General features: G+C 38.0%; 2 protein-coding genes across 2 annotated transcripts; both read left to right on the top strand.

Moving 5' to 3' along the window:
- The first annotated feature begins 1983 nt into the window (after positions 1-1983).
- LOC125362589 (olfactory receptor 5B3-like) lies at positions 1984-2968 on the top strand. The gene has a single exon (XM_048361409.1). The coding sequence runs from the start codon at positions 2033-2035 to the stop codon at positions 2966-2968; it is 936 nt and encodes a 311-aa protein (XP_048217366.1). The 5' UTR covers positions 1984-2032.
- Positions 2969-11982: 9014 nt separating this feature from the next.
- Positions 11983-13005, top strand: LOC125362141 (olfactory receptor 5B3-like). The gene is made up of 2 exons (XM_048360807.1): positions 11983-12903; positions 12994-13005. The coding sequence occupies exons 1-2, from the start codon at positions 11986-11988 to the stop codon at positions 13003-13005; spliced, it is 930 nt and encodes a 309-aa protein (XP_048216764.1). The 5' UTR covers positions 11983-11985.

The following is a 13005-nucleotide window of genomic DNA, read 5'->3' as shown; positions in this document are numbered from 1 at the left end:
TCATCATTTTTAAATTTTATTTTATATTATTATCTTTAAGTAGTTGTACAAAGAAATTGCTGTTTAACAAAGTGATTGATGAATTTAATCAATCTTGAGAAATGTCACCCTTTACAACATTCTTACCCATCCCTCTCTTACCCCTACCTTCTTCCCTCACTCTTCTTAATTTTGCAGGTTATACGTTGGAGTCTTGTCTGCATTTCCCCCCTCTTCTCCTCTTATCACTTTTCTTATTTATAAAGATGTTAGGTGATTCTTCCAAGGGCAAAAATGTTTTATCCAGAACTTGATTCTGGCTGATATCCTTTCCTTCTTATTTCCTTACCTTACAAAAGTTGCAATTTTTTGACTACTGCCTGGAAGAAAACTCCTCTAACACAAGTCTTACATTATTTCATGACTGATTTATGATTACAGACTGAACTGAACTGGTATTCTGGACTGAACGGTGTTTTTTTTTTTTCTCTACTAGAAAACAGGTAAGCTTCTACAGTACAGAAAATATGTGAATTATTTACAACAAGAAGGAGATGTTTTCAAATACTTCTAAAATGGTGAGCTTCTGGAATACAAAATTTTATTCCTAAGAACTTTAGTGATTCTGATAATAAATATTTTTACCACATGAAACTTACTACCATGAACAGATGTGTGAATGAAGGACAAGCTGGGAATGTTTAACACTTGCTATTGGGGGTGAGGCTATGGGGAGACAGTAAGGAAAGAATTAGATGAACAAAAACTAAGGCCTGTCTAACTCAGCCTGAATTATGAGTTTCAAGGAAGCATTTGAGGATGATTCAGTAATCATTTCCCAGGAGTCAGAACACAGAATTGCAAGATCTCAAACTCACCCACCTCTAAACCACTGGGCAACAGAATCTACTTCAATCTAAGCAGTGTGTTTGTTTCCCACCAAAGTTCTCTTTACTGTTTTCATTTTGCAGATGAAAATATAATGATCAGGGGATCAGTGCTTAAGATTTTAGCTTAGAATCAGTGAACAGTGGTTATGCCGGGAGGTGAATGGTGGCTCTGATTGACATTGCTTCCACCAACTTATGCTTTCTCCCCAATGTTTCTGCTCATTCACCCTCACTCAGAAGTTCATCTTATTGACAATACTCCTAACATCTGGTTTACACAACATCTGATATGCTAACAGTAATGCTACATGTGTAAAGATAATAATGCTACCTGTGTAAACATAAGGAATGTGAGGATAAGGTTAAACTGCCATTCAGAAATTGTTGGTTCATGTTGGACCTCGGAAGTGTTGGAAAGAAGTTTGCCTCACTGTCACCAGGTTTTTCTTGCTTGTTTGTTTATTTCCAGTGTCATGAGAGGCAAACATAAAATGACCTGATAAAATTAGTAGCTAACAGGCATTCTGTTTGCTGTGAGATCCCAAATATGGTAATTGAATGAAAGCAAACAATTAATTGTAAACTAAGTAGAATTCAGTATCATTTCAATTAATTTAGATCATAAGACATTGGAATCTACAGTATGAGTTAGGGATTGATATGAATCTGATACAAAAAATAATCGTAGCCTGTGTAAATATGAATGAACTAGTCAGTCTCTTAAGTTTAGTACTTCAAATGAGAGCTGCACCAATGAAACTCAGATTACTTGAGAGGAAATGATGAACAGACATCAAAATTGTCTACAGCTTGTTGTGTGAGCAACTTGGGATTGGTAGGTATATTTGACTCCATATCTCATGCTCATCTGTTCAGTAAATTTTCTATCATACACCTTACATTTTTAAAGTGGGTAGATGATCTGTTAAGAGAAGAGTCAACAGTATGAAAACTTATTTCCAATAAAGACAGCAACATAAGTTTTCAACCTATCTCTATCATCATTTTTTTGGGAATCTCAAGAGGTAAGTTGTTTCCATAATGGAACAAAATACACCTTGTCAGTTCACAATTTCAATCTTGATCATCCTGTTTCTTTCTTTCTTTCTTTTTTTTTAATTTCTCATGGCTGAAAGATTCTTGAAAATTCTTAGGAAACCCTGATGGGGAATAGGACAGATGTGACCGAGTTCATCCTGCTGGGACTTACCAGCGACCAAGACTTGCAGGTCCCCCTCTTCATCACCTTCCTCATCATCTATATTGTCACTGTGGTGGGGAATCTGGGAATGATCCTCCTGATTGTCTTGGACTCTCGTCTCCACACCCCCATGTACTTCTTCCTCGGTAATCTCTCTCTGGTGGATTTTTGTTACTCTTCAGCCGTCACTCCTAAGGTCATGGCTGGCCTCCTCTTTGCAGACAAGGTCATCTCCCACAATGCTTGTGCTACTCAGGTGTTCTTCTTTTCAGGCTTTGCTACCGTGGAAAATTACCTGTTGGCCTCGATGGCCTATGACCGCTATGCAGCTGTGTGTAAGCCCCTCCATTATGCCACCACCATGACAACCAGTGTGTGTGTGTATCTGATCATAGGCTCCTATGTGTGTGGTTTTCTGAGTGCTTCCATTTTTAATTGGAATGCATTCAGTCTGACCTTCTGTGAGTCCAATGTGATTCATCATTTTTTCTGTGATCTTCCAGCAGTCATGGTTCTCTCTTGCTCTGATAGACACTTCAATGATCTAGTCCTTTTGTATCTCGCCAGCTTCAATATATTTCTTGCTCTCATAATAATCTTAATATCCTATGTGATCATTTTTATCACCATCCTAAAGATGCGCTCAGCTGCAGGACATCAGAAGGCTGTCTACACCTGTGCCTCTCACTTCACTGCTATCTCTATATTCTATGGGACTCTTATCTACATGTACTTACAGCCCGAATCCAGTCATTCAATGGACACTGACAAAATCTCATCTGTGTTTTACACCATGATTATCCCCATGCTCAACCCTGTGGTCTACAGCCTGAGGAATAAGGAAGTCAAGAATGCATTTACTAAAATTATTTCCAAGGTCAAATACTCATGTGTTTGACCTTGACTTATGGGATATACAATAGCTGGATGTATTCCTCTCATGTTTTGATGAACAACATATGGCTCAGTCTTCTCCTAAAAAATATCCCTCAGTCATATTTTAAATCTACAATTGGCTCAAGATATTTTATTTTTAATTTTTATTGTCAAACTGATGTACACAGAGGTTACAGTTTCATACATTACGTATTGGATACATTTCTTGTAGTGTTTGTTACCTCCTCCCTCATTCCCCCCTCCCCCTCCCCCTTTCCCTTTCCCCCCCATGAGTTGTTCAGTAGATTTACACTAAACAGTTTTGCAAGTATTGCTTTTGTAATCATTTGTCTTTTTTACCCTGTGTCTCTCGATTTTGGTATTCGCTTTCAGTTTCCTAGTTCTAATACCTGTATACATGGTTTCCAATGTACTCAGATAAGATACAGAGATAGTGCAGGTACAACCACAGGAAGGGGATATAAGAGGATCATCAATAATAGAAGCTACGGTTTCACATCGCATGTTGAAAGTAATTACAACAGTGATATAACAGTCATTCCCATAACATGGAGTTCATTTCACTTATCATCATCTTTTGTGTTCATAAGGGTATAGCTATTGGGCTCTTGTGATCCTCTGCTGTGACTTGCCTAAACCTGTGCCAATTATTCCCTATGAGGGAGACCATAGAGTCCATGTTTCTTTGGGTCTGTGGCCAAAAGGGAGCCCTACTTCATTGTTGGTGGGACTGTAAACTGGTTCAGCCACTCTGGAAAACAGTATGGAGATTCCTCAGGAGGCTAAATATAGAACTCCCCTATGACCCATCAGCCCCACTTTTGGGCACCTACCCAAAAGACCACAAACAAGAACACACTAAAACCACCAGCACAACAATGTTCATCACAGCACAATATGTCATAGCTAGAATTTGGAACCAACCCAGATGCCACTCAGTAGACGAATGGATCAGGAAAATGTGGTACATATACACAATGGAATTTTATGCCTCTATCAGAAAGAATGACATTGCCCCATTTGTAAGGAAATGGAAGGACTTGGAAAAAATTATACATAGTGTGCTCAAGATCTTTTGCCTATCTGATAATCTGTTTTCTTGGGGAAAGGGTGGCAGCATTTTGTCAAGAAATGTAAGAGCTAAGTTAAAATGAGCTATGATCTTTTGGGTCTCTTAAGAAAAACCTTACTATTTCATGGTATTACCTCATTTTCTGTACACTTTTTTCTGTTGCATGTCAATGCGAATGTATATAACTGGAGTGCATGCAGGCATCTAATGAGGACAATCAATTAGTGTGGCGCATTTTCTAAATGAAAAGAACTTTGGCTATTTGTGGAGGTGACTTTCATGTGGTAATTTGTCTGAACTAAGGGATATGCAGTTTTGAAATGTTTGTAAAAAATCCTAGTAAAGAGATATTACTGCACAATTGGATATAGCTGCCTTTCACTGCCTTTAGATGTTACTATAATTGTCATATTATTTAAAGTTTTTCACTGAGAAGTCAATCTTTCTATTTGTTTTTCTTTTTGAAAATGTTTTTCTTTTTGAAATTGACATTCTTCTTTTTATTGCAAAGGTGATGTAAGAGGGGTTACAGTTACATAAGTAAGGTAATGAGTATATTTTTTTGAACAGTGTTACCTCCTCCCTCATTTTCTCCCATCCCTTCCCCCAATTCCCTTCTCCTCCAAGTTGTAAAGTTCATTTCCAACATAGTGTCTAGTAAGTATCATTGTTGCATTGGTTCACTCTTTGCCCACCATTTCTGTGATTCTCCTTCCCTTCCCCAAATCAGATAAACTTATATACAAGACAAAGTGTACAGAAATAAAAAATGGTGACAAGAAGGAATAAGCCAAAGGAGCACAAAAAAGAGAGAAAAAGTAATAACTACAACAGCACATGCACACACAAGAAAAACAAATCTCTAGTTTCCATTTCTTGGAATTCTTTTTTTTTTTTTTTTTTTTTTTTTTGGCCAGTCCTGGGCCTTGGACTCAGGGCCTGAGCACTGTCCCTGGCTTCTTCCCGCTCAAGGCTAGCACTCTGCCACTTGAGCCACAGCGCCGCTTCTGGCCGTTTTCTGTATATGTGGTGCTGGGGAATCGAACCTAGGGCCTCGTGTATCCGAGGCAGGCACTCTTGCCACTAGGCTATATCCCCAGCCCCTTGGAATTCTTTTTGATAAGCATCATTTTATGTAGTGCTATGCACATAGCTATTGAGCTATTGTGATCCACTGTGTATTGACATTCTTAATGCAGAACACTTATTTTTACTATAAAGTTACACTGTTTGAATAACTTTCCTAGTCTTTTCCTTCAGTCCACTTATTCTGACTTGTATATTATTTCTTTATAATACAACTATACTTACCTAGATTTACTTGATTTTCCCTGTAAGAAATGCCCTTAATCCATCCAAATCTTTAGAGAAGTGTTACTCTGTCTGTAGTCCTTCCTTGATCTCTTTTATAATCTCACCACTGTCCCCAGCCACAAAATCTGTTCTCTTGTCAGTCATTCTTCATAGATTTTACAAATCCTTCTTTACTGTGTATTTGCTATTTATTTCTTATTTATCTTCCCAAGGAAATTCTAAACTCTGAGGGTTCAGTAACTTGATCAGTTTTCTTTTTGCTCACCTTATAATCATTACTCAAATAGATGTCCTTCACAGTAGGTTTGTAATAGTTGTGAAATGAGTGGATACAGTCATTAAGCTTTGGCTTCAATTGCACCAACCTATTGACTTTTGTGCCATTCATGATTATGGTGTGCCTTGCATGAGATAAAGTTCCAAATATGCTAGAAAAGTACACAGTGGAACACAGATCATTTTATTCTTTGGAAAATTTCCTCCTATAGCTTCTCTCCAATATTCATACTCCTCAATGTAGACAAAATGATTTTCTGAAAAAACATCTCACCATGGACTGGGCCATGTCACACATTCCCTGAGAAGTAATGTCTCATAAAATGGCAAGTGTGACATCAAATAAATACTGCTTAGAAAATCATAAGAGAAATTAAATATGATATTACTTAGAGGCCTCATTTGGTTGTACTTTATAATTATGTCATGTACTCAAACTATACAACAAACTGAAAAGATTTTCAATTTCCACATTGATCATGACATTTGTCACAAATAAACATAAGGTGCAGATGATATGCTAGTATAATGGAGCATACCTATACATTAGTTATGATCCTCAGGGATTATACAAAACCTAACCACAGGACTGTGGCTCTATGTGTAATCAAGGATCACCATGCAACAGGAGGCTTCAGCATCCTTGGGTATGAGTGTAAGATGATCATGTTGGTATTTGTGGAGCTGTGTTATAGATCTCTGACTCGTTACAGTAGCATTCTTATTTGCTTCTTCATGTTGCTAAAAGTTTCTCCCATTGAAAGTATTTCTAACTATTGTTTGGGATTTATGGAAATATTTTAAAGTGCTGTAAAATACCATGGGCCAACTGCACTCTTGTATGTCACTCATACCACATTCTTGTGGTGACTTTTGATACCTTTTTTTTTGCCAGTCCTGGGCTTGGACTCAGGGCCTGAGCACTGTCCCTGGTTTCTTTTTGCTCAAGGCTAGCACTTTGCCACTTGAGCCACAGTGCCACCTCTGGCCTTTTCTATATATGTGGTGCTGAGGAATCGAACCCAAGGCTTCATAGATACGAGGCAAGCACTCTTGCCACTAGGCCATATTCCCAGCCCCTTTTGATACCTTTTTTTTTTTTTTTTTTTTTTTTTTTTTTTTTTTTTTTTTTGGCCAGTCCTGGGCCTTGGACTCAGGGCCTGAGCACTGTCCCTGGCTTCTTCCCGCTCAAGGCTAGCACTCTGCCACTTGAGCCACAGCGCCGCTTCTGGCCGTTTTTTCTGTATATGTGGTGCTGGGGAATCGAACCTAGGGCCTCGTGTATCCGAGGCAGGCACTCTTGCCACTAGGCTATATCCCCAGCCCCCTTTTGATACCTTTTAATGTTCCTCTGGGTGGCCCAGAGGAAGATATGACTAGGTGAAGGTTCTTAAGAATAAGAAATACTTGTGATCATCCCTGTCAGTCTTAAAATCAAATCCATGAGTCTTTATAAAAGGGTGGTGGGTAGGATGACAAAAGTGGAGTAGGCAAAGTGACTGGAGAATCAACTCTGAAGTCAGGTCACCACAAGTCAGCAGCCACAGGAGGTTGAAAGGTACGTAGAGTGTTCCTTTGGGACTGTGACAAGTTAATGACCTGGATTTCTATTCAGTTTTCCAGAACAGTGAAAGAATCAATATCTACTCCCTATTTCCAGTAGTTACACAGTTGTATAACACTGTTGACACCTTTCACCTGTTTTCTTCTCAGTCATATTTTACTACATGTATCTGATTGGGAGAGTTCACAAATGATACCAGCAACTGATGGCATGAGGTTGTAATTGCCTCCCAAACACCAAAGGAATGACTAGAGAAAGGTGGGGTGGGAGAATGCAATCCTAATAATATTCAAGGCATATCCTATCAAAATTAAGCAAATTGAGAGAAAGGGTTGCATTGGGAAGGGTGGGGGAGAATGATGAAAGGGTAATAAGGATCAAGATGTATTGTGCTCATAAACTGATTTGTTGAATGGTTACTCCCTTGTGCAACTACTTAAAGAAAATAAAACTATAATTAAAAAAGAAACCTACTGCAATTATCCATCATCATGAGTCATCTCAGGTAAACCTTTTCTCAACTAGACACATTGGAACTCTTAAACACACTTAGTCATGTGAACACAATGACTTTCAACCTCACAATACGAGGCAACCGTCCCCATACTCTTCTTCCTTTCTAGAGAATGTGGAGAAATGAATGCTCACACACATTCTTGGATAGATTTCAAAGCTAGATAAAGAGGATTTTGGAAGATTTTCCCTTAGAGAAATGATAAATGATTTCAACCTGAATAGGACACAATGTGTCCCTGCACAGAAACATCTCATGATACCTAGTTATTATGCACACTTTTTAATGGTGTTTTTAAAAAAGTATCTGTTCTAGATAACAATGGTTTTAAAAATGTTATAACTAGCTTGATCCCAATAGGCCAGTTAATGGCTTCTGCCCTTAGAAAACAGGACAGGAAGTTTCAGATACTCTCAAGTGGGAGTCTCTAGAGCTCTCCAAGTGTGTGTGATGCCTTAGTCTCTGAAATCCCAATGGGCCTCAACATCACACTGGTTTTGAGAGACCACGCTGCCTGCCATGTATCTGGAAAGCAGCCATTTATTCACTTGAATGAAAACCACTCCTATTGTAGATGAGTTTTCTTTTACCCTGGGACTTTGCTTATGAGCTTTTCATCATGATCAGGAAAAAGATGCGAAGATAAAAATCATATGGATTGAGATTTTTGTTATTAAGCTGTATCAATTGTACAAAATACTAGCTTTCATTGTTATACTTGTAGAAATGTATGACATAGACTATGATCATATTCCCTTTCTGGGATTTACTATTAAGTGATATCCACTTCTCAAGTTGTTTTTCAGACCTGCCATCTTTGTTGCTTATATGCATAATATGTACGTTATCTTACACACAAGGAGGTAAGTGAATCATCTGAAGGTGTAGAAAGAACTGACGGTAGATTTAAGACTTGATTCACGTTGATGTCCATTTTTCCTAGCCTTTGATGGTAGTATCACTTCAGTGACCGAGAGAGAACTTCTATAATAGAATTTACATATTTCGATAAGGTTGATTTTATTATTTCAGAATCATACTTCTTCTGGATGAACTATTCTTTCTCTCCCAGCCAAGTGTGAAGGTTCTTTATTTCACAAACATGAAAGTAAAAGGGGTAGTTCATGGAGCAGTAGTGAATTGCCTATAGCAAATACGAGTTATTTGTAAACAAAATATTTCTAAAAGGAAGAGCTAAGTCTGGGATATAAATTTCATTGTCATGATTTATAGGATAAATCATTCTTTTTCTGGAAGTACACACAGAAAATAAGATAAAGGAAGATTGTATCTTTTTCAGAGGAAAAGCACAAACACATGGAGACAGAAGTGCCGACCAATATTTTTGCAGTTTCTTAAAGTGCAAAAGATCCCTAAATGGCTTAATATTTCCTCACCTGTATTCCATCTCAGGCTAATGTGATTTTAACTTGTGAAGCAGGGTTTTTTTGATGCAATCTATGTAACCTTAGGTCATCTTGTAGCTTCTCAAATCTCCAGGTTGTTATTGGCAAAGCCAGAATAATAATACTCCCTATATTTGTCTCTCTTGTATACCTACACAATTTATAAGTAAATTGATTATAACTACCTGTAGATAATAATACATTTCAAAAATGACCCTGTGTTTTGATACTGGCAAACATAATGTTTTCAAGGAGCAGGCTTGTGAACTGAAGTTGCTACACTTAGAAGAATGACGGAAGGAAATATTAATGAGTTGGGAATGAATATTTTTGCAAAGATATTAAGACAGACAAGAAACTTTAAATGGTGATGGAACACAAAAAAAGGATTCAAAATAAAGCACTTAAAATCATTGAATTTTGGACAAAACCTAGAGTCTATAAATTAGGGGGTTTTAGTTTAGTTCTATGTGACTCAGATGCTTTTAGAAAAACAATGGATTCTTTATCTCAAACTAAAATACAAATTTTAATGAAGTAATTTTTTATACTTTCAACTTTTATTATCTCTGACGTCTGTAGCATGGTACTATATATGGAATTGACAGTTATAATACTAATCAGAAAACTCCAATATATTGAGTGTGCATACAAAGGGAGCAGGGAAACCACTAAAAATACAGATTCATTCGGGAAATTTTTTTGCCAGTCCTGGGCCTTGGACTCAGGGCCTGAGCACCGTCCCTGGCTTCTTCCCACTCAAGGCTAGCACTCAGCCTCTTGAGCCACAGCACCACTTCTGGCCATTTTCTATATATGTGGTGCTGGGGAATCGAACCCAGGGCCTCATGTATATGAGGCAAGCACTCTTTTTTTTGTTTGTTTGTTTATTAATTGAACACAAATTTTTTTACAAGGTGTTGTGCAAAAAGGGTACAGTTACATAGTAGGGCAGTGTGTACATTTCTTGTGATATCTTACGTCCCGCTTTTCTATCCCTTCTCTAGGTCAGGTAGACATATATACAATATACAATGTATCAAGAACATATACTGTATTCACAGACTTGGTCTCTACTGTCTCTCCATCTCTCTTTGTTAACAGTCATATATCAGGGAGATCATGCCCCTTTGTTTTCTGGGTTCTAGGCTTGTCTCCCTCAACATTATTTGTTCGAGTTCTGACCATTTCCCTGCGAGTAACAATATTTCACCATTCCTAATCGCTATGTAGTATTTCATTGTGTATAAGTACCATATTTTTTTGGATGCATTCGTCTGTGGAGGGGCATCTGGGTTGTTTCCATATTTTGGCTATTGTGAATTGTGCCGCGATAACCATGGAAGTACAAATGTCTTTTTGATATCTTGGGGTTTGCTGTTTAGGATAGATGCCTAGGATAGATGCCTAGTGGTATGGCTGGGTCATAGGGTAGGTCTATATTGAGCTTTTTGAGAAACCTCCATATTGTTCTCCAAAGTGTTTGTACTAATTTGAGGCAAGCACTCTTGCCACTAGGCCATATTCCCAGCCCCTGGGAAATTTTTTTCAACAAAGTAATTTAAAAATAATAGTTCATATTGCATTTGGAGAAGTAACATTGGTGTTTAGAGCAAAAAGAGACAGAGAAAGACAAGAGTTACCAGAGATTATCAGTGTGGGAAGGAAGGTAAATTGGGAAGAGGGCAGTTTTACAAACTGACATGATACTGAAACAATATTGAGATCATTATCTCAACTTGATATTGATAGCATTGATATTGGCAGTATTTGGTTAACACCCAGAACTTGGTGTTTTTTTTTTAATATTATATATTTCATCCTCAAAATAATACCTCAAAGATCGTCTCATAGTTGAAGATGAAAATATGTTTAGAAGAGTTATGTTAGGAACTGTGGTTTCTAGATGTCAAATGGGTTATGCCCAGTAACCTAAAGTCAACATTTTGAAATCTTATATTCTAGCATCGATAGAATGAACTTTCCCCCACCACACAGTTTTCCCACCACATGAAATATGCACAGGATCTCCTATAATGATCCAAGAGCTTAATTCATCTTCAGTCTGATCAAAGTGCATGCATTGACCACAGAATTGAAAAAATGCATAGATGTGCTAGTGATGACAATTGAGATAGCATAGGAAAGGGCACATGAAATTAAGAACTTGTTAGTTCTTTGTGGACACTTTCATCATTGAATTAAAGACTCAATTCCCTTTCCCAAATTTTTGCTTGTTTGTTTGACCACCAATGGGAACTAAATGTATACTGAATATTATTCAATATGAAATTCCAAATATTATAAAGAGTTGTAAGCTCATTGCATTTTAATTCACTTTAGACTCATCATCTTACAAGCTACGCAGAATGGTTTAAAGTCCAGAATAGAGAATTTCCAATTAATACTGTACAAATCATAAGTAGTATATTCAGCCTTTTTGTTTTGTAATTTAAAAGAAAGTAGGAACTGATCAAATTCATAATGTTGTATAGACGTGAATTTACAATGAAAATGTGTTCATCAGTTTCTGGTAGGTGTGCACCAGGTAGTGGCTTTTACTGAGGTGAGAGGAAGTAATGTCAGCAATACTTCATTCACAGAAGTTAATTTAATCAAAATATTAATGCAAATTGTCTCCATCTAATTTTGAAATGCATAACAAATGCAAATTCAGTACAAGAACTGTTAGGAGTCCTCTCACTTCTGTCAATATTTCCATCTGAATATGGGTAGTTTATTGAATTTGATTCTAAAGCTCAGGATTTCCTGAAGAACATCGAATAACTTGATAGCGATTAATGATGGAACACATGTTATATGTATGTTTCTCTTTTTGTAATTGCTGATTGTTGATTCTCAGATAAGGTTAATGGAGAACAGAACAGAGGTGACAGAGTTCATCCTGCTGGGACTGACTAGTGACCCAGACCTGCAGGTCCCCCTCTTCATCATCTTCCTCTTTATCTACATCATCACGCTAGCTGGAAACATAGGAATGATTTTCCTGATTCTCTTGGACTCTCATCTTCATACCCCCATGTACGTTTTTCTTGGTAACCTGTCTCTAGTGGATTTGTGTTATTCCTCAGCTGTCACTCCCACAGTCATGGCTGTTCTCCTTGTAGGAGACAAGGTCCTTTCCTTCAGTGCTTGTGCTGCTCAGATGTTTTGCTTTGCTGCCTTTGCTAGCGCAGAAAATTGCCTCTTGGCCTCAATGGCCTATGATCGCTGTGCAGCTGTGTGTAAGCCCTTGCACTACTCCACCATCATGACAACTAGTGTGTGCAGCCGGCTGATTGTAGGCTGCTATGTCATTGGCTTCCTGAATGCCTCCATCTACACTGGGGATGCCTTCAGTCTGTTCTTCTGTAAGGACAACGTGGTCCATCACTTTTTCTGTGACATTCCAGCAATCATGGTTCTCTCTTGTTCAGACCGACACGTGAATGAGCTGCTTCTTGTTTATGTGGTAAGCTTTAATATATTTTTTGCACTCATAGTTATCTGGATATCCTACCTGTTCATTTTTATCACCATCCTGAAGATGCGCTCAGCAGCAGGACACAGGAAGGCTGTGTCCACCTGTGCCTCCCACTTCACTGCGGTCTCCATTTTCTATGGCACTGTCATCTTCATGTACCTACAGCCCAGCTCCAGTCACTCCATGGACATGGACAAAATCGCATCTGTGTTTTACACCATGGTCATTCCCATGCTCAACCCTCTGGTCTACAGCCTGAGGAACAAGGAGGTCAAGAGTGCATTCTTCAAAGTCCACAGTACATTTGTTTTTTGGAGGCAAAATTAAAATTATAATTTTAAAATTGGGGTGCAGAATTTCTGGATTTTGTTCTCTCTCAAATTTTCTCTCCACAAGTTCCCGAGGTGA

The sequence above is a fragment of the Perognathus longimembris genome, chromosome 13 (assembly GCF_023159225.1).
Source record: "Perognathus longimembris pacificus isolate PPM17 chromosome 13, ASM2315922v1, whole genome shotgun sequence".
Taxonomy (NCBI): Eukaryota; Metazoa; Chordata; class Mammalia; order Rodentia; family Heteromyidae; genus Perognathus; species Perognathus longimembris.
The sequence above is the reverse complement of the archived record's forward strand: the minus strand, read 5'-3'. Positions and strand labels throughout refer to the sequence as shown.

What these genes read in the sequence shown, in the direction of transcription:
- LOC125362589 (XM_048361409.1), top strand. Translation starts at nt 2,033, where the DNA reads ATGGGGAATAGGACAGATGTGACCGAGTTCATCCTGCTGGGACTTACC.
- LOC125362141 (XM_048360807.1), top strand. Translation starts at nt 11,986, where the DNA reads ATGGAGAACAGAACAGAGGTGACAGAGTTCATCCTGCTGGGACTGACT.